The sequence below is a fragment of the Phyllobates terribilis genome, unplaced genomic scaffold (genome assembly GCF_046119375.1).
Source record: "Phyllobates terribilis strain yellow unplaced genomic scaffold, ASM4611937v1 Scaffold_1__5_contigs__length_1240528914, whole genome shotgun sequence".
Taxonomy (NCBI): Eukaryota; Metazoa; Chordata; class Amphibia; order Anura; family Dendrobatidae; genus Phyllobates; species Phyllobates terribilis.
In genome coordinates, this window is record NW_027362761.1 from 277,605,324 (window position 1) to 277,629,857 (window position 24,534).

General features: G+C 40.8%; 1 protein-coding gene across 3 annotated transcripts in view; it reads left to right on the forward strand.

Moving 5' to 3' along the window:
* Positions 1-24,534, forward strand: part of MYO18B (myosin XVIIIB) — a 1,187,635-nt gene that overhangs the window by 483,892 nt on the left and 679,209 nt on the right. For all 3 annotated transcript variants that reach the window (XM_073672938.1, XM_073672946.1, XM_073672953.1), the window contains one exon: positions 13,910-13,975. In XM_073672938.1, coding sequence (XP_073529039.1) covers positions 13,910-13,975 — 66 coding nt within the window. The remainder of the gene's footprint in view (positions 1-13,909; positions 13,976-24,534) is intronic.

Below are 24,534 nucleotides of genomic sequence, written 5' to 3' on the forward strand. Positions count from 1 at the left end.
ACAACACATTTTGGGGTCCATTTTTTCTGGCTGCCCTTGTGAAAATTAAAAATTTGAGGCTAAAGTAGCAGTTTTGTGTTAAAAATGTGTTTTTTTATTTTCACACTTCAACATTATAAAATTCTGTGAAGCCCCTGGGGGTTCAAGGTGCTCACCACACATCTAGATAAGTTCCTTGAGGGGTCTAGTTTCCAAAATGGGGTGACTTGTTGGGGGTTTCCTCTGTTTAGGCACCTCAGGGGCTCTCCAAATGCAACATGGCGTCCGCTATCCATTCCAGTCAAATTTCCATTCCAAAAGTCAAATGGCGCTCCTTACCTTCCAAGCCATGCCGTGCGCCTAAACAGTGGCTTTGCACCACATATGGGGTATCAGCGTGCTCAGGAGAAATTGCACAACACATTTTGGGGTCCATTTTTTCTGGCTGCCCTTGTGAAAATTAAAAATTTGAGGTTAAAGTAGCAGTTTTGTGAAAAAAAGTTAAATGTTCATTGTTTTCTTCCACATTCCAAAAATTCCTGTGAAGCACCTGAGGGTTAATAAACTTCTTGAATGTGGTTTTGAGCACCTTGAGGGGTGCAGTTTTTAGAATGGTATCACTTTTGGGTATTTTCTGTCATAAAGGCTCCTCAAAGTCACTTCAAATAAGATGTGGTCCCTAAAAAAAATGTTTTTGTAAATTTTGTTGTAAAAATGAGAAATCGCTGGTCAACTTTTAACCCTTATAGCTTCCTAACAAAAAAAAATTTTGGTTCCAAAATTGTGCTGATGTGAAGTAGACATGTGGGCAATGTTATTTATTAACTATTTTGTGTGATATATCTCTCTGATTAAAGGGCATGAAAATTCAAAGTTTGAAAATTGCAAAATTTTCAAAATTTTCGCCAAATTTCCGATTTTTTCACAATCAAACGCAAGTGATATCAAAGAAATTTTACCACTATCATGAAGTACAATATGTCACAAAAAAACAATCTCAGAATCAGGGGGATCCGTTGAAGCTTTCCAGAGTAATTACCTCATAAAGTGACAGTGGTCAGAATTGAAAAAATTGGCCCGGTCACGAAGGCAAAAACAGGCTCTGGCGCGAAGTGGTTAACATATTTATTAATGACCTTGTACGGGGCATACAGAGTTGTATTTCAATATTTGCAGATGACACTAAACTCTGCAGGGTAATCAATACAGAGGAGGACAATTTTATATTACAGGAGGATCTATGTAAACTAGAAGCTTGGGCTGATAAATGGAAAATGAGCTTTAATGGGGATAAATGTAAGGTAATGCACTTGGGCAGAGGAAATAAAATGTATAATTTTATTCTTAATTGTAAAACACTGGGCAAAACTGTCACTGAAATAGACCTGGGTGTATTGGTGGACGACAAGCTCACGTTTGGTGGCCAGTGTCAGGCAGCTGCTGCAAAGGCAAATAAAATAATGGGATGCATTAAAAGAGGCATAGATGCTCATGAGGAGAACATAATTTTACCTCTATACAAGTCACTAGTGCGACCACACTTAGAATACTGTGTACAGTTCTGGTCTCCGGTGTATAAGAAAGACATAGCTGAACTAGAGCGGGTGCAGAGAAGAGCGACCAAGGTTATTAGAGGACTGGGGGGTCTGCAATATCAAGACAGGTTATTACACTTGGGATTATTTAGTTTGGAAAAACGAAGGCTTAGGGGTGATCTTATTACTATGTACAAGTATATGAGGGGACAGTACAAAGACCTTTCTACTGATCTTTTTACTCTGAGGCCTGAGACGGGGACAAGGAGGCATCTTCTACGTCTGGAGGAAAGAAGGTTTAATCATAATCACAGACGCGGATTCTTTACTGTAAGAGCAGCGAGACTATGGAACTCTCTGCCGCATGATGTTGTAATGAGCGATTCACTACTAAAATTTAAGAAGGGACTGGATGCCTTTCTTGAAAAGTATAATATTACAGGTTATATATACTAGATTCCTTGATAGGGCGTTGATCCAAGGAACTAGTCTGATTGTCGTATGCAGTCAGGAAGGAATTTTTTTCCCCAATGTGGAGCTTAGTGTTTGCCACATGTTTTTTTTTTGCCTTCCTCTGGATCAACATGTTAGGCTATGGGTTGAACTAGATGGACTTAGTCTTCCTTCAACCTTAGAAACTATGTTACTATGTTACTATTTAATGTCATAATCTAATCTCTTTTCTAATATACTTTAATTAAAAATTCCTTAGGATTCCCCCTTAATCTAACGGCTTTATTTTTTATTTTTTTACTACTTCCTCTTTGACGACGCTACATTTGAGATTCCCAGTGCATGCTGGGCTAGACAAACAAGTCATCAACAGGCTGCGATCACTGTCACTGCCTCTGCCCCCTCCCTGAAATGAAGCGTCATCATGTCAGGGGCTGGGCTAGTCCCTACTCAACTGTGCATACGTCAATTCCATCGTATGCTCAGCAGATTCTTTTCACTGTCCAATATGCACACTGACACTGCTCTCTCTCACCGGCTCTGATCAGAAATAACGAGCCAGAAAGACAGCAAGGAGGAAAAGCAGAGACCAATGCCACCCCCACAAGTAACATCACTTGGTGCTTATTTCTCAAGGTTGTGACATAAAAAAAGGGATTTTTACATATGCCAGTGGTTACCTTTAGTTAATAAAACTGAACAAAATTGCACACTAAGTTTCAGTGCGCACTTTCATTCCTTCATTCATTTTTACAGCCTTGATGAGCAGTTTGCAACTTGATCCAAATTTCACATTTTTCTCTTATGGAAGTGTCTTTGCCTTTAAAGCTATGTTCACATGACCAGATGAAAAATTGTCCTTTTATGTGGCTTTTCCATATTGTACTTTTGCACCCCTCCAATCCATCCTTAACTCTGCTGGCCAAATAATCCACCTCTCCGCTCATTGCTCTTTTGTCTCTCTGCTTAAAAAATTCCAGCTAGGCTAAATTCTCAGGAGGATAGAAAAGAATCTTCTGATTTTTTTCCAGAAAAAATGGATGATTTTTTACCTGTATTGTCATCTTTATGTAATCTATATGGCATCCATTTTTATACATGAGCAGTTATTTAAATTTGCAAAACCAAATACAGTTTCCTAAATTAAAGAATCAGTAAAAATCGTATGCTATACAGTTAATCCGTCTGCAATCTATTTTTTTCCCCATATCCATAGACTTGAATAGTCGAGTCTTATTCTGAATATGGAAGAAAGTAGTGCATGCTGCAATTGTTTTCACCCAAACCTTTAGTCTGAGAAAAATGGTCATCTGAGCAGGCCAATTAAATAACATTAGTCAGGTTTTTCATGGACACCTCCCCGGCTGGAAATACAGTTGTGTGAACATAACCTTACTTTGAGAAATCAGTTCAAAATACTATCAACAACTTAAAAAGCTGTCTGTAATCTTTCCCGACATACATCTCTGACCCGACCTCTTGCTACCTCAACCAGGGCTGGTTTTAAACAAAATGTGGCCGGAGGCAAAAATTAAAAGTAGGGCCCCAAATACAAGTGTACCCTCTCACAGAAACATTTAGGATGCAGCTGATTTCAGACCATTAAACAAGCGCCATTCGACCATATCCAAGTCGTTCAGTGATTGTTTACCGGTCTCTTTACACCGGCTGACAAAGAGCGATGTGCAGTCGAGAACAGTTATTTTTGTTAAACGATATACAAAAACTAAGACTGATGTTACCCCTACGTGGTGACCGTAGTAGTAGATTCCAGCTCTGAAGATCATGTTAAGAGATTACTGCAGTGCGGATATCGATAATGCCTATCAGGTGACATTTTCTCTCCACCTGGCTCAAACTGACATGAATTCTCCAGCAACAAGCATCTGTAGAGTTTGCAGCAAAGCCACATATGACTTCTCACATTTCCAGCATTATTCCCATCTATTCCCAGTCTACACAATCTCCCCATCCAACTGATATCCCAGTGATGAGCTGCTGCTTCTGCTGTACAACCCTTTTCCTGTACCTGCTGTGTGACACAATAACAGTGCTCCTCTTACTGTCCCACATAGTATTGCCCACCACTGTGTCCCTTACATTGTAAAACACTTGCCCTCTTGATGACAAAATTATGCCCTAGAATATAATAAAGCCCCCTATAAGTGCCCTAAAAGTAATAGAGTTCGCATTTTACCATTAGAATCTAATAATGCCTCTTGTGTACTCCTCTTATAATTCCCTGAGTGATCTTATCATAAAATGACATCCCTTAACATTTATTATTCTCCCTTGAGAGACTCTAAAAAGTAATAAAGTCCACTAATGTCTCAACAGCCCCTTATATACAGTACAGACCAAAAGTTTGGACAAACCTTCTCATTTAAAGATTTTTCTGTATTTTCATGACTATGAAAATTGTACATTCACACTGAAGGCATCAAAACTATGAATTAACACATGTGGAATTATATAATTAACAAAAAAGTATGAAACAACTGAAAATATGTCTTATATTCTAGGTTCTTCAAAGTAGCCACCTTTTGCTTTGATGACTGCTTTGCACACTCTTGACATTCTCTTGATGATCTTCAAGAGGTAGTCACCGAAAATGGTCTTCCAACAATCTTGAAGGAGTTCCCAGAGATGCTTAGCACTTGTTGGCCCTTTTGCCTTCACTCTGCGGTCCAGCTCACCCCAAACCATCTCGATTGGGTTCAGGTCTGGTGACTGTGGAGGCAAGGTCATCTGGCGTAGCACCCCATCACTCTCCTTCTTGGTCAAATAGCCCTTACACAGCCTGGAGGTGTGTTTGGGGTCATTGTCCTGTTGAAAAATATACGATGGTCCAACTAAACGCAAACCGGATGGAATAGCATGCCGCTGCAAGATGCTGTGGTAGTCATGCTGGTTCAGTATGCCTTCAATTTTGAATAAATCCCCAACAGTGTCACCAGCAAAGCACCCCCACACCATCACACTTCCTCCTCCATGCTTCACGGTGGGAACCAGGCATGTAGAGTCCATCTGTTCACCTTTTCTGCATCGCACAAAGACACGGTGGTTGGAACCAAAGATCTCAAATTTGGACTCATCAGACCAAAGCACATATTTCCACTGCTCTAATATCCATTCCTTGTGTTCTTTAGCCCAAATAAGTCTCCTCTGCTTGTTTCCTGTCCTTAGCAGTGGTTTCCAAGCAGCTATTTTACCATGAAGGCCTGCTGCACAAAGTCTCCTCTTAACAGTTGTTGTAGAGATGCGTCTGCTGCTAGAACTCTGTGTGGCATTGACCTGGTCTCTAATCTGAGCTGCTGTTAACCTGCGGTTTCTGAGGCTGGTTACTCGGATAAACTTATCCTCAGAAGCAGAGGTGACTCTTGGTCTTCCTTTCCAGGGGCGGTCCTCATGTGAGCCAGTTTCTTTGTAGCGCTTGATGGTTTTTGCAACTGCACTTGGGGACACTTTCAAAGTTTGCCCAATTTTTCGCACTGACTGACCTTCATTTCTTAAAGTAATGATGGCCACTCGTTTTTCTTTACTTAGCTGCTTTTTTTCTTGCCATAATACAAATTCTAACAGTCTATTCAGTAGGACTATCAGCTGTGTATCCACCTGATTTCTGCACAACACAACTGATGGTCCCAACCCAATTTATAAGGTAAGAAATCCCACTTATTAAACCTGACAGGGCACACCTGTGAAGTGAAAACCATTTCCGGTGACTACCTCTTGAAGCTCATCAAGAGAATGCCAAGAGTGTGCAAAGCAGTCATCAAATCAAAAGGTGGCTACTTTGAAGAACCTGGAATATAAGACATATTTTCAGTTGTTTCACACTTTTTTGTCAAGTATATAATTCCACATGTGTTAATTCATAGTTTTGATGCCTTCAGTGTGAATGTACAATTTTCATAGTCATGAAAATACAGAAAAAATCTTGAAATGAGAAGGTGTGTCCAAATTTTTGGTCTGTACTGTATGGCATGATAGCCCTCACAGTTCTCCTATATACAGTATGATGTCCCCCACAGTTCCCCTCTATACAGTATGATGTCCCCCACAGATCCATTGTATATCATATGATGTCCCCCACAGCTCCCAATATACAGTATAATGGGTCCACATATCCCTATAAGCGGGATAATGTCCCCACAGTATCCTATACACTTTGAGGCCCCCACAGCCCCTATGTACAGTATAATGTCCCTATGGTTTCTTATACACAGTATGCAGTCCTCACAGCTCCCCTAAATACGAGCACTAATTACTACAATAAAAAAACTATATACTCATATATCCCTTAGTCAGCCAGCACAGTCAGCATCCATCATCATGGCACCTACACCAGGACACTGACGTCCTATACGTGCTCCTGAAGTTCTGTAGTTAAGAATTAATGCAAGGAAACCACCATTTCTCTGCTCCACCACAGATTTTAACTGTATTGGTGTGCACTCTGATATAATTGTAAGTGGTAACGATCTGAGTTGGCCCCTCTGTGTGCATGGGCCCAGGGTGACCACCCCCTCTGCTCCGCTAATGCTTTGGGTCCTCTCAAAGATAGGGGTCCTGAGCAATTGCTCCGTTTACCCACTAACCTCACCACCTTCTAAGCTCTATTATCTGCTCCTCACACAGTTGTCTCCAAGATATCTCCAGTGTTTCCCTTGTTCTCAGAAATTCATTATAAAAACCAATCAACCTCTCACCCTCCTTTGAAATTTTAAAATGCAACATGAAAACTCGCCTCTTCAATAAAGATTACAACCTGAAATAATTGTCCCCAAGCTGAAATTTCAGCAGTTTTTGCCTTTTTTTGTGGACACATGATGTGCAAAAAACCTAACACTGAGAAAAGGGAAGGGGATCTGTGAGCCGTCAGAATAGAACAGAAGATCTGACGGACTTGAAACATTTTTTTAAAAGTACCTGGCTAAATAAAGGACTTACAACACAGCAAAATAGTATAAAACTTTTAGCAAAGACTATCTGAAAACTGCTTAAAGAAGCACTTTCATTAAGATTTTTATTCATTAAATGTGTGTATATGTGCGTGTAATGTAGTGTGAGAGTATTAACATACTCACCTACCCCTGCTCTCTCCGGTGTCCAGCACCGTTCTTCTCTTCTCAGTGACATCACTGCTCTGCAGACTGTTGGGGTCATGCTGCCCTCTGCGTCACGCTGTTGTGGCTTTTATAATGTAAGTCTGTGGAGCATCAGAATGAGTATCTATAGGCTTACATTGTAAAAGAGACTTCCGGCTCATGCTTGTAGCATAGAGTGAGCAGGGTTATTGCAATTGCAGTGATGGCACTGAGAAGAGGAGAAGAATGGCGCTGGACACGAGAGAGCAGCGGTAGATGAGTATATTAACACACTTATACTACATTACATGTATACACACACACATTTAATGAATAAAAAAATTAATGGGAATGCCTCTTTAACTCTGCATGGAAATACCTTGTGTTGCAGATAATGCCTGTGAGCAGCGCTATCACTGGCCACTCACAGGCATCACGTCACCCCTGGCTGCAGCCGGCGCCGACGTCACGACAAGTCCAGGCTGCAGTCGAAGGTCCCTCTTCCACCGGTGGCTGCTGGGTTGTGTGCGGGGTTATTCCCCTGTGTTACTCCTGGCATCCACCGCACGCTTTCCCTCTCCCCATTCATTGGGAAAACTCGCGGTGGACCCCAGCGCTGAGACACGCCTCACTTGTCGAGACGTCAGTGGGGGATTACGTGATGCCTGTGGGCGGCCACCGATAGCGCTGCTCACAGGTATTATCAGCAACACAAGGTATTTACAAATATACTTATGCCCACATGCTGAATACATTGGGCAACTTAAAAAAAAGTACCGGACAACTTCTTTAAAATGTTTTCTGTTCAAAGTCTTCATCTCAGTCCAATTTGTACTTGCCTAAACTTTGACTGCATAATTAGAATACATTACAATATATTTAGCTAATACAGATATTCTATAAATCCTCATAGGGAATATAAAAATATTTATTTTTTTTTCAACAGATTTTGCTACAAACTACGCTATTATTAAAATAAATGGAATACACTGCTAAATATTCAAGAACTACTAAATCTTGTAATGAATAATGCATTTCCACATGCCACACTAGGCAAAGCTGTCAATACCCATGTACTGGAAAGATTCTTTTTTTCTTTTTGCTGAATTCAATATTGTCATCATGTGCTTTTTGAAGTATAGAGAATATGCAGCACGAACAGTTAAATGTACATTATGAGATGTGTGCAAAATCTAAACGTTAACAGAAAATTAAAGTTTATAATCTCTAACAGGAAATGTGATATCTGATTTGAATTAATTGGGCTATAATAATAAATAATGTTACGCTCACGCCTGGACTGACTGGTGTGTGCGTGGTTAGTGGTCCCACTGGGCCACGAACCGAGCAGTGCCTGGAGGGGCGTGACTAGGGGCCTCGCCAGATCCGACCATGAACACACGGCGGGTTAATCGACTCCGTGGTCCGAGGAGGGACGTGGGAGGTGGCCCAGGTGCTTCTCCAGGTCAGACCCCGGTCACAACTGTTGACCCACACCGGAGAATGCAGGAAAGGGCAGGTTTGGCTGGTATGCAGACAGGTGGGTACTGGCAGGCACGGCTGGTATGCAGACAGGTGGGTACTGACAAGCACGGCTGGTATGCAGACAGGTGGGGACTGGCAGGTTCGGCGGGTATACAGACAGGCCGGTACTGGCAGGTAGGAAAACAGGCTGGATAGGGACCAGTACAGACTGGGATACAGGAACAGAGCCACAGGTGCGGAGGACAAACGGAGCAGAGCAGAGCAGAACCGCAGGTGCAGGGGACAAGTGGAGCAGAGCAGAGCCGCAGGTGCGGAGGACAAGCGGAGCAGAGCAGAGCAGAACCGCAGGTGCGGAGGACAAGCAGAGCAGAGCAGAACCGCAGGTGCAGAGGACAAGCGGATCAGAGCAGAGCAGAACCGCAGGTGCGGAGGACAAGCGGAGCAGAGCAGAGTGGAACCGCAGGTGCAGAGGACAAGCGGAGCAGAGCAGAACCGCAGGTGCGGAGGACAAGCGGAGCAGAGCAGAACCGCAGGTGCGGAGGACAAGCGGAGCAGAGCAGAACCGCAGGTGCAGAGGACAAGCAGAGCAGAACCGCAGGTGCGGAGGACAAGCAGAGCAGAGCAAAGCTGCAGGTGCGGAGGGCAAGTGGAGCAGAGCAGAGCGGAGCAGAGCCATAGGTGCAGGCAGACAGGACAGGGCTCTGTTTACATGGAACAGACTGGGAAACACAGGAAGATAGCTAGAACACAGGAGGTAGAAACGGAGGCAGGGAAACGGGACAAGCAGAACCAGATACACACAAGGTACTTGCAATGAAGTAACGAGTGGACACAAAACTCACAAACAGACGTACAGAGCCAACAAGTTGGAGTTAGGTACTGGTTCAGACACTGCAGGAAAAGGGAAGGATCAGACATAGAGACAAGCAGATAACAGACTAGGACACAGTTCAGACAAGAACTGACACTGGAATGAGATACAGGAACGAGCCTGGGTACTCAGCCCCCAGGGTGGCAGGAATAGACTACAAGTCACAGATACAGGTAACGGGACTGGGTACTCAGCCCCCAGGGTGGCAGAAACAGACAAGATACAGGACAGGACAGGACCTGGCAACTCAGTTGCAAGGAACACACTGAAAGAAAGTGTTGCTCAGGCACCTCACACAGGATGGGGGAGGTTTAAGTATCCAGTGACTCACAGCAATAGGCTGGGGACACATTAGGACTGCACACACTGTAACTTTAAGAATCAGGATGTAACAGCGCCGCCACCCTAAGCCAGCAGACAAGAGACATACACACAAGTAAAGGAGTATAGTGCACAGCCTGGACTGATAGGTAAGTTGGCAGTCTTGCATGGTGGGAGATGGTAAGCCATGCCAGCACGCTGCCAGGCATGTTACAAATAATAATATTAAGATCGGAGATGGCAGTTGCTACTGATAAGATTCTTTGTAGATGAGGGGAGGAGGGAGGAGGCAGGTGCTAGAGGCAGAGCTCCTCCCTCCTCCACCCCCTGTGGTCCACATAAAATCTTATCAGTAGCAACTGCCATCTCCTATCTCAGAAATGTAACAATTTGTCTTCACTAAATACACTCTTTAACTGTGAATTGAAAATTTGAAAACGAATGATCGTTCCTAATGGAGAAAGAAGCAGATTTCTCTGATAAGATATATTATAAAGTTGCTTTTTTTCATGTGTACTATTGTTTTTTTTTTTTAGAAAAATTTAAATGATGGTTATGCTTTAAAATCAACAATGAAAGTAATAAATTCATTATCTTTCTACCACCTTGCTCAAATCTTCCACCAGACTTAAGAAACATTGTTAATGGCCTCAAAATTTCTCCAGTCTCCCAAGTCTCATGCATTGGGGTAACCTTTGACAGATAATAATAGTGCATGTCCTCCTCTTCTCATGGCTACAATAAGGCAGTATCCTACTATTTTTGTATGTACAGTACAGTCCTGAAATTAAGGGGACTATAAAATAAATAATGATGGAAATTGAATATTGTCAAATGGAACAGTGAAAGATCCTAAATAATTAGAGTAGTAGTAGAAGGGTACACTTTAAAAAACACAATTTGTTTAGACATATTTTTCAACATTGTGATGTATTATGTACACACTTTTCCCCGATGTTAAAGGGGTTGTCCAGACTTGGGCTCAAGTTTGCAGTCACTCTTTGTGAATGCAGACTTATGAATCCTCACAGCATGCACAGTGCGTTCTGTTGGGATTCTCCGCTGTCAGAAGTGGGCAGTCAAATTATCACAAGTATGTGATTTGCATAATTCCGGTCCACTTTGACTAGACATGTCAGGCCTCGCTCATTTCACTTACATTGATTGAGTGTGACATGCAGAAGTAGTGCTGTTGTTTTAAAAGCATCCAGCAACACAATCCAGTTAACACAATCACAGGAGACAGGAAGTGTTGTGCTTCAGAAGCATCCAGCAACTAGAGGGGGTAACACAGTCACAGGAGACAGGGAGTGGTTAGCAGAACCCCAGGAGCATTGTGGGGAACTTGTTTATTAGTCTGGCTGGATCCAAAGGGAAAGGTGGTGTGTGTGTGATCTGTATCTCACAAAAGCACCCGGGAAGTGAACAGGATTCAGATCAGGAGTGAAGCTAAACACAGGTCAGATACTCTTCCTGAACTAACAGTGCAGAGTATTATCGGGCAGAAAGATAAGGACTGGAAGGAATTGTGTCACAGGGATCATCTCCCTCATCAAACCCTCCCCCTCTCCATCTCAATGCAGGATAAAGAATGCTGTGTACTACTGTGCCTTTGTGAAGGAAAAGCCTGTGGTTGTGGGTGCATAGAAGTGTGCTGCTAAAGAGACTTGATGTGTGCTACATTGTGCTACTGGAAAGACTGTTTATTCTTGTGCTTTAAGAAGAAACTGTACTGTTTGTTACTGGAGCCTGTTGCTCAAGAGACTTAAATTGCACTGGTTTTGCGGCTTCATATTAAATGCTACTGTTCTACCATTTATGAGGACTCTTGTCAAATGTGTCTGGTCAGCAATGTGAATCCAATACCCCCTGTATGACTGAGAGAGCTGCAGCATATGGTCGCCCTGAGTAACGGCTCCCCCAAGATTCCAAAGAATTCATGTAACCTGTCTCGGCCTATCTGAACCTAGCGGCGTTTGTGTAACATGAGCCTGTGCATGTCTAGTTGACTCGTGACTGCATATATGAAAATCACATACTTGTGGTCACATGTTAACATTCTTCTGCAGAACTCTGACAGTGTGCATTTTACTGCGGCAACTTTTGGGCCTCCTCAGCACCGCCCTACTCACTGTGATCACTGCGGCATCTGCTCGCATCAGGTCAGTTAGCTGAGGCTGTTTCCTGCAGCACTCCTCCACAGGCAGCTACAGCATGGTGGTTCCAGATAGCCTTTGGGGGGCGTAGCTGGTCTCTGCAGTAATTTAACCCTGCTATGTCCTTAAAAAATTTGGCTACCCAGCCTATCCCGTGTTAGCAGGATCAAAATAAGGCAACTCCTCCCACCACCCCTTGCTCGAACGTTTGGTTCCTACCTGTTTGTTGTTGTGCATGCCTGTCTTTGTATTCCACTTCCCATTAGGATTTGACTTGCTTTCCCATCCTGCTTGACTTCTCTACTCCTGACCTCAGCTATATCTACTGACCATTTGCTGTCTGCCCCGACTTTGGACCATCTGACCACGTTTTGTCTATCTCTTCTATACGGCGTACCCGAGCCTCTGAGACCATGGTCAGCTGCTGCTGTCCCGGGGACTGCCCTGGAAAGGTTCCTGGCGACTGCCTGCGGCCAAGCCTCACCACCAGAGGCTCTAGTGAACACCAGGTAGTCGCTTAGTCACGCCAATCCAGGGTAAGCCCAGTCCGTGGAACAGTGGGTCCACACCCACTAATGTTGCAGCGCACACTGCATGCTGTCAGGATTCACAGATCTGCAGTCACATAGAGTAACTGCACACTTGTACCCCAAGCTTGCACAACCACTTAAACTGCTTTAAAGCCTAGGGCGTATTAGTATGCCCTAGGCAATCACCCCCAGTTCAGTGAGGGCTCCAGCGCTGAGATCACACTGAACAGGGCACATGTCAGCTGTCTGCAGTCTGTCTTTCTTTGTGGAGCAGGTATCTTCTGCGCAGGCGCTGGGAAGGCAGAGTGATCATATTAGAGGTCTGATAAGTCACAGGGGATGACAGATTCCCTGTAAATGCTATTTACTTGCAGATTAACCCTATATCTGCAGGTAAGTAATGTTTCTGGATATAACAGGCTCCCTTTAAGCTACCTATTTTACATTTTGGAGAGGGGCATTTATCATCAGACCTGCATTTCTGATTTCAAGTAGACTATAAAATATGATCTATTGTAAACCTATTTGTTTATAGGTAAAACAGCTGGTCCTATGTCAGCTAGAGATTTCGAGAGCACATAATTTCCCCTTTCCTGAGAATTTACTACAGTGTTTGAGAGCAGATATTGCCTAGACTGAATACCAAACTTTTAGTGGTCAAAAGTATTGATTTTGGAAAGCTTGTGAACTTATGGACATTAAATTAAAGCAGAAGTAAAATGAAAAAAAAAATAATATAGTTACACGTTTTGACATAAAAAACGATCTTGAAAATGGCATGGATGTAGAACAAAAATACTGTATATTATATTTTAGAAATTCTTGAATAATATGTAATGACCACACTTAATTTACTTAAAACTTAATGCTTCCATGTGGGTTCATCTGAAATTATTATGTAGAGATGTAGCAAATGTATGTCATTGTTTTAGGGAGCTCAAATTGAATCTAGCTGCTATTTGAATTTGTATGAGAGATTTCTGAGAAAAACATGTCATCTGTTAAGATATCACTTGTAAAATCTGTAACTCTAGAATATTGGAATATTTAAAGGGTTTGTTCCATGAACAACATATACTGTAAAACTTATCCACAGGGTGATAAATATATTTTACTGGGGATCCAATCATTAGATCCCCCTTATTATGAAAATAGGTCCCACAGTCCCCGGAGTGAATGGAGCAGTAATGAGCATGTTTGACCACTGCTCCATTGAATGTCTTATCGGAGTAATGGTTGCACATGCTCAGTAGAACTTCAATCAATCAGGGGACTTTTGGCCTTGTTCTTTGAATTATTGTGATCCCAAGCAATTATATATTTATCATCTTTCTTGTTGATAAGTGATGATGAATGTTGTTTATAGGACAATGCCTTTATTGAAGCATATCTTTTTATTATCAACTTATTTAGGAGATGAAAAACAAAAAAACGTCAGTACATATTATCTCTGCTTGTACTAATGTCAAATGTTATTCTTTCTCTACAGGCTGTAGAAGAACTCTTCTACTTACTAGACCTGGAAAAGAAAAGCATTGTGATGGGTCGTAGCCAGGCAAGTACTTAAGAATTTCCTAAACTTAATGGAGCAATAATGGACTAAATGGGAGTGCCAGGTATAGGCCAAGTATCACTTGTTCCATGAATTAGCCAAAAAATCTTTGTAGCCTTACATTCTTGTGAAGAAATCATCTAGTTAAGCAAATTTGTTAATAGAGCTTACCTCTGTATTCCACCACCAGCATAGTATCAGCCTACTAGAAAGATTTCTGTTCATGCCCTTTTGAGACCAAAGTGTCCCAGGAATTTTGCAAACAATTTAATATGCAACAAAAGACAAATGTGTCCGCTCACCATTTAGGGTGTGGAGCCCTTCAGCCTCGCCCAGATCCGGTCAGAGTAGCCGCAGTCCAAATGGGAAAAAGGAAAAAAGGTGATCCAGCGTGGCCAGCTAATATATTGTATAAAACATAGCCTTTATGAAGCCTTTAAAATCTGTGCTCCACAATAATGGATACATGTGCACTACAAGGATCAGGACCTATGTGTTTCGACATGCTTTCTTAATCATGGTCTCCCTGACCAAGAGGCTGTCTTGCTTATAAAGATAATAGGTAACCGAGGATATTATCTCTCACCTGTGTACCAGCCTTTAAGGTCAGTATAATTAGCATATAGAAAATTAGATAAAAACAGACACTTACTGTATATATATATTACAAACCATTGAAACTTGCTCAATACAAAAGTAAATATAATATAAAAACATTAGTAGCGCTAGGATGTCAGATATTCTCTAAGTGTTGCAATATCAATTCCTGTCTGCGATTCAGACCGTGAGGTATGCGGGTTTCCAACACAAAAATCCAATAGGATTCTCTGTTCAGTAATTTACGCCCTCGTACCGGTCTATAAACCTTTTCAATGCAATCGAATCTTAGAGTAGATACGTCTCCTTTATGAATTGTGCAAAAATGTTTTGAAACCGCAGAGGCATTAATCGCAAGAGGATTCTTAGTATCCGATATATGTCTTCTCATGCGGACTTTGAGGGGTCCCGAAGTACAACAAATGTATTGTACTTTACATTGTACACATTCTACAAGTTATATCACCCAGTTTGTAATATTTATAAGTGTCTGTTTTTATATAAAATCCGAGCAAGGCTGAAGGGCTCCACACCCTAAAGGGTGAGCGGACACATTTGTCTTTTATTATTATTATTATTATTTATTATTTTATTCCCCAGAGTCTTTGTCCGGCTCCCATTAGAGGGATTTATAGCCTGATAAATGACTAGTTTTAAAGATATCAAGGACTGTACAGCTAGAATGCAAAAACTGGCATCTATTTTAAATAACGATGTAGCCTCATCTAATACAGAACCAGATGAATTCAAAGAACTCATGTTCCAATTGGAAAATAAAATGTCAAAAGAATTCAAATTCTGGTGGGACTTTACTATGCTTAAAATGTATTCTGAAAAAGAAATGAGTCCCAGAGGACTACAGCTAAAAAAAATAGCCGCTGCACAATATAATAAATCGTTCCAAAAGGAAAGGAATCATATCCTCAATGGATGTTCATTGAAATTAATGGAACTCATTCTGAAGTATGAGGACATCAAACTTATAAAAATCAAAACTGATATAAAAAACATACAGTCCTCGCTTCAAAAATTTGTGCACAACAAGGACTTTAATATCTCTAATGATAAACTATAGGACAACCTAATGAAATTGGAAAATTCTATTATGGAGATAAAAAAAATCGAAATTCAAATGTGACAGCGATGAATAAGCACAGGATAAAGTTTACATTTGGAATAAAAGACCACTCTCTATCCTTAAAAATTGATCCTACAGAAGATCTGGCAAAAATACCAGGGTCAGTTTTAAGGATGTGGATATTTCCAAGGAAATCTCTTCCTCTTTTTTTACTTCAGATGACCATTCGGATTGTTCAATTAGTTCTGCAGGTGATAGTCAGTAAGGAATGGAAGGGAGAAATACAAAGCAGAACATATCTAATAATAATCCAAAAAATGATGATTAGATCAGCCATCATGTGTGGGGAAAGATGCGGGCTTTGCGTGTGAGCCTGCATCAAAGTCAAGGGGCTGGCATATGATGTAAGTTTACATCATATGTCTTGCAGGGGTTAAAATATCATATCTATCCCATAATAGTATCAGTAAAAGCATCAGCTAACCACACAAAAATAAAGCCCTCACACAGCTGCATTGACGAAAAAATTAGAATGGGTCTCGAATGAAATTTTTTTTACAAACTTCCCAATCTTTTTTTTCACTAGTGAAATAACAAAAAAAACTATACATGTTTAGTATTGACGTAATTGTAAAGAGAATCATTTTACCAGGTCATTCGTACGAGTGCTGTAAAAAGAAAACCAAAAGAGCATTTCTAGAATTGTGTTTTTTGCACAATTTCACAGCACTTGGATTTTTTTTTCTCATTTTCCAGTACATTGAATGGTAAAATAGATGAAAACAAACGTTCTTGCGACTATGAGGATGGAAAAATAAAAAGTTATGGCTTTGCAAAGAAGGGGAGGAAAAAATGTAAGTCCAAAAACTGAAAATCGCCTTGTCAGGAAGAGGTTAAATAAATTATAAAATTAATCTTATACCTTACTTCCCGATCTATGCCTTTTGGCAACTAGCAAAATTTAGTAGCTATGGCACACAGCTGCTTGGTATGTTAAGGTATTTTAGCTGTAGTACCATACACAGAGCATGCACAAGTGTTGTAGAAGCAAAAGAGACTGTCATTCGATGTGATCCTTTTGTTCTCGTGATTGATGGGGATCTCAGTGGATGGATCCACAAATATCACATACCGATGACATATCCTAGAGCTCCCAGAGATCCAAAATAAATGTTGACGGTTATCCCATAGACTTGCATTAAACTGTAATGTGATCTTTACAGTAGTGGAAATGAAAAGTGAAGTGGAATATTTAAACAAATGATTAGGGCCACAGTTCAAACACTCTTCTGAAATGTATTTATGACCTGTCAAAATTATAGATGATAGAATTGATCTGCTTTGAGCTGGATTTCATAATACTTGGAGGACTGGTAATTTCGAATAATTTGCAACTTGATTGGCGTGAATCACTAGAATAATGCATGCCACAATTTAACACATTGCCAAAGACTGCATCAGTTAGAGAGTGGCCTCACATGGCGACAGGTACGGCAGTGCAGACTTTCCCATAATGCCTTATGGCTGTCACATCAGATGGTCTAATGCAGCCAATCAGGAGAGACTATCACAGTCACTATAAAATATGACACAGGGAAAGCATTTTAAAGTTTCATAGACTAGGGAGAGGGGGTCAGTGCTTGCAGCTCATCATTAGAGATAGAGAGAGAAATGCCTAAAAAGGTGGAGAACAACTGTAAGCAGACTGCGGGTTACTTATGCTGCACTAAAGAACATAGAAAATTAAGTCTGTGAATAATAATAATACATAGATTCTTGTGGTAAGGAAAGAAGTAGGAGAGGTGCAGGAGCTGCAGAGCCTGTGTGACTGTGATTGATTGATCTGGGAATTTCATTAGACTATGTGAATTTCATTAGACTATTATTTCTCAGTCTTGCAGCACTAGAAACAAGGATGGCAGTTTATATTCCCTGTTTTATTTTTATTACTGAAGGAAAATACTGAAAACAAGTTTCTGTCAGAGAAAGTGTCCTTCCTAGCTTGTCAGACTGACAAGAAACAAGTGACATATTATTGCATTTATTTGGCTTTTTTTTTTTAATTTAGTTTTTCTTTTTTTTGTATAAAAGAAAATTGCCAACATTCTTGACATGTACAATAAATGCAACTGTCTACCTCTCCAAGTGTGTATCTTACAAACATCCTAATTCATTTTATGCCCATACTCACCTCACCAATAAGGTGCAATGTTGCAGGTGCTGGCTTTTGACACATGAACCTACTGAGTATCTGTTGTCATATTCTTTCTGGGAAAGGATAGTTGAATTAAAAAAAAAAAATCTTTAAAAAAAAGTACACATTTTACATACCTGTTTTACCAGTCCAATTTAGCAACTGTATGTGCCACTGCAATATTGCGGGCTGTTGCCACAGTTTTTTTTGGGGCGGGTACCTAACAAGCAATGTAGCATTCTTGGTTATGTCGTTTTGTCCTGGAGGAAAGAAGGGTGGAAGAATAGTGTTTTTAAAAAAAATAATAACACAATCGTTTGACTTTTTTGCCGACGTGCTTTACTAGTTCATTTTAGCAACCGTACTCCAATAACAATACTGCAGGCAGTTGCTGCATTTTTCTTTCCAGGTTTGTACCTACCTACCAATGTGGCATTTTTGGTTATAGCTTTTTCTCAAGGGGAGAATAATTTTTTTTAAATAACAGATACATGTAAAAATAATACACACGTTTTAATTTTTGCATACTTATTTTACTAGTTCAATTTGGCAACTGTAAACTCCACAACTATTCTTTGGGTTGTTACCACATTTGCTTTTCTGGACGTGATGTATACTTCCCTAGCATTTGTTGTTATGTTGTCTTTTATGGGCATGGGGATGTTGATTATCCCAAAACAGAGATAATTTTTGGACACCTTGTGAGAAAGCTATCACTTGCTCATTTTACAAAGAACAAACTTATTGATACTGCCCAAACAAGAATAATTTTTCCACCACCCCTAGTGAAAATGCTATGGCATCCTCCATTGCATTGCCATGTGTATAAACACCAGTAAGGCAGCCATCTGCTCCCAAAAAGTATAATTTTTGGAATATTTTTGCAATTAATAATGACTGAGAAGTATTTTAGTGCAGTATGTTATTAAACAGACTGTTTGTTACCTCCTTTTAGGATCAATTTACCAATAGCCAAATATGTTAATGTCAATTAGACATTACTGTGGCTGTGTTTGCATTAAAAAGCTTGAAAGTGGTTGGATACAATGCTATGAGATGTCAGAGTGTTATATATGTCTTTTCAGTGCAATTAGAGATTTTACACCATTGATAATCAAAAAAGTTGATGAAGCTGTCAAATCTGAATTTCAAAATATTTAAACCATCTCTAGTCAAAATATTTATAAAAAATGTATGGTAATTTAAATGGCCATGCTAAGCAATTAAATTTAACTTTTTAATACTTAAACTTCGTCTAGACATGATAGTGATACAGTGGTGGCGCTAAAAAGTATCATGAGTAGGGATGAGCAGACCCGTGGAAGTTTGGGTTGTGGTACACAACCTGAACTTTATTCCAAAGTTCGGTTCAGGTAGCGGAACTTGAATAAGAACCTGAACCCCATTGAAAACAATGGTGGCCCGAACGTTTGAGCAGTAAAAAAATCTCTCTCTTCCCCGGGAACTCCGAACATTGCAACGGACTTCCGGGAGAATCATAGAATTATAGAAAGATACAGTTGGAAGGGACCTCCAGGGTCATTTGGTCCAACCCCCTGTTCTCTGCAGGATGTCCGTGTTTGGCGTTTAGCACCGAACATTAACTGTCAGGTGCAAACCCTGAACTTTTAAGCTTGGGTCCACTCATCTCTAATCATGAGCAACTCATGCTGAAGTGAATATAGACTGTTATTATGGAAAATACCGCCCTAAGAGAAAAAAACATCTACATTTTCTAAGTAGTACTTTCCTGGGGCATTTTTTTATTTTATGGCACTGTGCTACCAAGCCTGTTTAATAATGGACTTGGCACAAGCTCCGAATGTAGAGAGGCAAATCCATTAATATGAACACTGATTTTGCAGCAGCTTTAAAGAACTCATTGGGGCTGTGCAGTTAATGCAGTCATTATTGAAGCAATCAAACCCTTAATGAGGCATTACTCCATCTCCGCTAATTCTCACTCTATTGTTGCTGGGAACATTTATGTCAATGCAATGGGAAAGGAAATTGACTAAGAAAAGAGAAATTTGTCTATATAGGATTTTTAGTGAATGTTAATGTTAACATGCTCTCCTAGTCCTGAGCATGAGAAAATCTGTGGTCTCTTTTGTTAGTGAATATCATTTTTGAACAATGTACTTGTCAGAGACGATGTAGTGTAATAGTATTGATGTATTCCAAGCTCAGCGTTCAAAATTTTATGCTACTTTTACTATAGATGATTGTATTTTTAATGTTTTACTCTTTTCCCATTTTTGAAACTAATTGCAATATCTTACATTTTTACTATAGATCAACATATTTCTAATGTTTTACAGTTTTGTCATTATTGAATATAATTTTAATGTTTTACACTTTTACTAATGTTGAACATAGTGGTAATGTGTTGTTCAGCCTTTTTATAATTGTCTTAGGTGCTTTGTGAGAAAGCAACTTATAGAACTGTTGGAATATGATATCTATTTTTATTATAAAATTGGTTTCAGATAGTGATGATTGAGCAGTAAAATGCTGGAGTCCTCGGTACTCGAATCAAGCAGGGTCAGACGCTCAGACAGGCTCGACTCGAGTAACAAGTATTATGGACGTCAATTGGAAACTCGAGCATTTTTCCCGAAAACCCTACCCGGAGAGCATGCAGGGGGGTGGGAAAGTGGCTAAAATGGATAGAAACATCACTGAAATGGAATGGGAAGAGCATGGGGAAGATGCGTGGATGCATCTCTGACTTCCAGGTCACTGCTGGAAACAATGTTGTCAGAGTATTACTCCACTTTTACGGACTGATAATAAAACATACAAAACTGAAGATAAAATGGATTTTATAGGAAAAAATGTTAGGAAACATTCTTTCCAGTATAATGACTTGTATATAAGGCAAAATTAAAAAGTGAAGAAAAAATAAAATAAAACACCTCCTCCACCCTTTAACAGCCGGGCCATCTCTCACTGTATTTCGCCTTCACGTATGGCTACAGTAGATGACATAATAAAGGGGGAAATAAAACTACACACCCTGGTAGTCACTGGTATATGTAATTTTAACATTTTACTGCCTTATCTGGGCATGTGGGGTATGTGACATGGTCAGACACATCCTGTTCAATTTATGGAGAAGGGACTCTGAAAGTCACAAAGCCTATGTGGGCAATTCAAGAACTGCTAAAAATCAGAAGGAAGAGGGGCTCTGATACACCTTGTTTTCGACATCAAGGATGGCCTCATACACATTCTGTTAAATTTGTTATGTAGTGAGACTCCTAGACTTATAAAGCCTATGCACTAAGTGCAAGGGCTTCCATAAATTAGAACGAGAGACTGGAATACACCCTGGAAGACAAACATTTTGAACAAGTACCGCATAATGACCCTCTAAAAATTAGGAGAGAGTGACTATAATGACCATTTAAAAATTTGGAGAGAGTGATGCATAATGACCCTCTAAAAAATTAGAGAGAGTTACTATAATGACCCTCTAAAAATTTGGAGATTGACGCATAATGGCCCTCTAAAGATTTGCAGAAAGTGACTATAATGATCCTCTAAAGATTTGGAGAGAGTGACTGTAATGACCTTTTATCAGACTAAAGCCAATCCGGGGTCCCAGGCGCGGTGTCAGGACGGTCCTCCGCTGCCTCCCCCGTGGCAGCAACAATCCATTCGGTTGTCTGCTCTATCAACTTTCGATGTCACTTTCTGTGCCTACCATGGTGGCCATGTTCACTCAATGCAGCTAACAGCGGTTTTACTTCAGGAAAGAAAATACACTGCTCAAAAAAGTAAAGGGAACATTTAAACAGCAGAATATAACTCCAAGTAGATCAAACTTCTGTGAAATCAAACTGTCCACTTAGGAAGCAACACTGATTGACAATCAATTTCACACGCTGTTGTGCAAATGGAATAGACAATAGATGGAAACTATTGGCAATTATCAAGACACACTCAATAAACGAGCGGTTCTGCAGGTGGGGACAACAGACCACATCTCAGTACCAATACTTTCTGGCTGATGTTTTCCTCACTTTTGAATGTTGATTGTGCTTTCACACTCGTGGTAGCATGAGACGGACTCTGCAACCCACAGAAGTTGCTCAGGTAGTGCAGCTCATCCAGGATGGCACATCAATGCGAGCTGTGGCAAGAAGGTTTGTTGTGTCTGTCAGCATAGTGCCCAGAGGCTGGAGGCGCTACCAGGAGACAGGCCAGTACACCAGGAGACGTGGAGGGGGCTTTAGGAGGGCAACAACCCAGGAGCAGGACCGCTACCTCCACCTTTGTGCAAGGCAGAACAGGAGGAGCACTGCCAGAGACCTGCAAAATGACCTCCAGCAGGCCACAAATGTGTATGTGTCTGCACAAACGGTTAGAAACTGACTCCATGAGGGAGGTATGAGGGCCCGACGTCCACAGATGGGGGTTGTGCTCACAACCCAACACCGTGCAGGACGCTTGGCATTTGCCACAGAACACCAGAATTGGCAAAGTCGCCACTGGCGCCCTGTGCTCTTTATAGATGAAAGCAAGTTCACACTGAGCACATGTGACAGACGTGATAGAGTCTGGAGACGCCGAGGAGAGTGATCTGCTGCCTGCAACATCCTTCAGCATGACCGGTTTGGCAGTGGGTCAGTAATGGTGTGAGGTGGCATTTCTTTGGAGAGCCGCACAGCCCTCCATGTGCTCGCCAGAGGTAGCCTGACTGCCATTAGGTACTGAGATGAGATCCTCAGACCCCTTGTGAGACCATATGCTGGTGCGGTTGGCCCTGGGTTCCTCCTAATGCAGGACAATGCCAGACCTCATGCGGCTGGAGTGTGTCAGCAGTTCCTGCAAGATGAAGGCATTGAAGCTATGGACTGGCCCTCCCGTTCCCCAGACCTGAATTTGATTGAGCACATCTGGGACATCATGTCTTGCTCCATCCAACAACGTCACATTGCACCACAGACTGTCCAGGAGTTGGCGGATGCTTTAGTCCAGGTCTGGGAGGAGATCCCACAGGAGACCATCCACAACCTCATCAGGAGCATTCCCATGCGTTGTAGGGAGGTCATACAGGCACGTGGAGGCCACACACAATACTGAGCCTCATTTTGTCTTTTTTTAAGGACATTACATCAAAGTTGGATCAGCCTGTAGTGTGTTTTTCCACTTTAATTTTGGGGTGACTCCAAATTCAGGCCTCCATTGGTTAATAAATTTGATTTCCATTGATGATTTTTGTGTGATTTTGTTGTCAGCACATTGAAATTTGTACAGAGCAAAGTATTCAATGAGAATGTTTCATTCACTCAGATCAAGGATGTGTTATTTGAGTGTTCCCTTTATTATTTTGAGCAGTGTATTTAGCCCTGACAAGGACTGTTGTTTTAATGGTGCAACAGCAGAGTTGGTATATAGAAGTTGCAATAGAAATATTAAACCCTGCCTAGATGCCCCTAATCCTAAACATTATCTCCACTGAATGCAGGTAATAGCAGTTTTACAACACAAAGGAAAATATGTAGCCTTGAAAAGGACTGTTATTTTAATGCTGCTTGAGCAATTTACAAGTACTCCTATAGCAGTATTAGTAAACTCTGACTATATCCCTTCTCTAAACTACGCTCTCCCTTCTATAAAAACTTTCCCTGAACTGCTTCATGAACATACTGTGCCAAGCATCACGTCACCGGGTCTTATATAAGACCCCATGATGTGATGTGGCTGACCAATCACAGTAATGCAGTAGCCAACATGGCAACAACATTACCATGCATGGTGGACAATCCTCAGATGTTCATTGGCTGTCTAACAGGCACAAAACATGCGGGGTGGGGACTTGAGTATGAAGCTCAAGCATCTGGGATATTCAGTCGAGTACCGAGCGTGCCCAAGCATCCCGATTCTCGATCAAGTATCAAGCAGTGGCGAGCACGCTCGCCCATCACTAGTTTCAGATTGTACCTTTAATCCTTTCCCATTTTTTAAATGTTGGTCTTTCTAAGATCATAGATTGTAGTTATTTTGAGTGAGTTTCATAGGCTACATTCCCACAATGAGATTTTGGTGAGTTTTTGATGCTGAAGAATTTCTGTACCTACGGTATTGTGTAAATTAGGTCACCTGTGTTTTTTGAGCGCATTTTTTACATGTAATTTTATTGTGTATTTGATGTTACTTTTTTTTGGCTCTTTTTGCTATGCCATGTTTTAAATAAAGCTGCTTTATTTTTTATATTGTTGGGATTTGGCTTTGACAAAGCTTTATTGATACAGTGATATGTGGATTACATGCATTTTTAGTGCACTTCCACAGTGGAAATGCAGTAAAAACGCATGTGTGTATTTTACCTGCAGATTTTCTGCATGTAATGCAAGTCTATGGGGAGAAACTGCACAGGAAACTTTGCATAACTGCAAGAGAAATTGACATGTTTTGAATTGGAAACACGCACCGCAGGTCAGTTTACGATGAGTGAAAAAAAAAGCAGTCATCTGCATTTCTACAAATCTCATCAACTTTGCTGGAACTATAAGACTGTGTGTTTTTCACACTCCCCAAAAACTCATTGTGAGCATATAGCAAAGATAACCAGGAGTCCAAAGCATAAAAAGCAGGTTCACACCAACTTTTAATTTTCTTTTCTAGATGTTTGTTGACTCACATATCAAAATTTAATTACCTATACTAAGGATATACCATAAT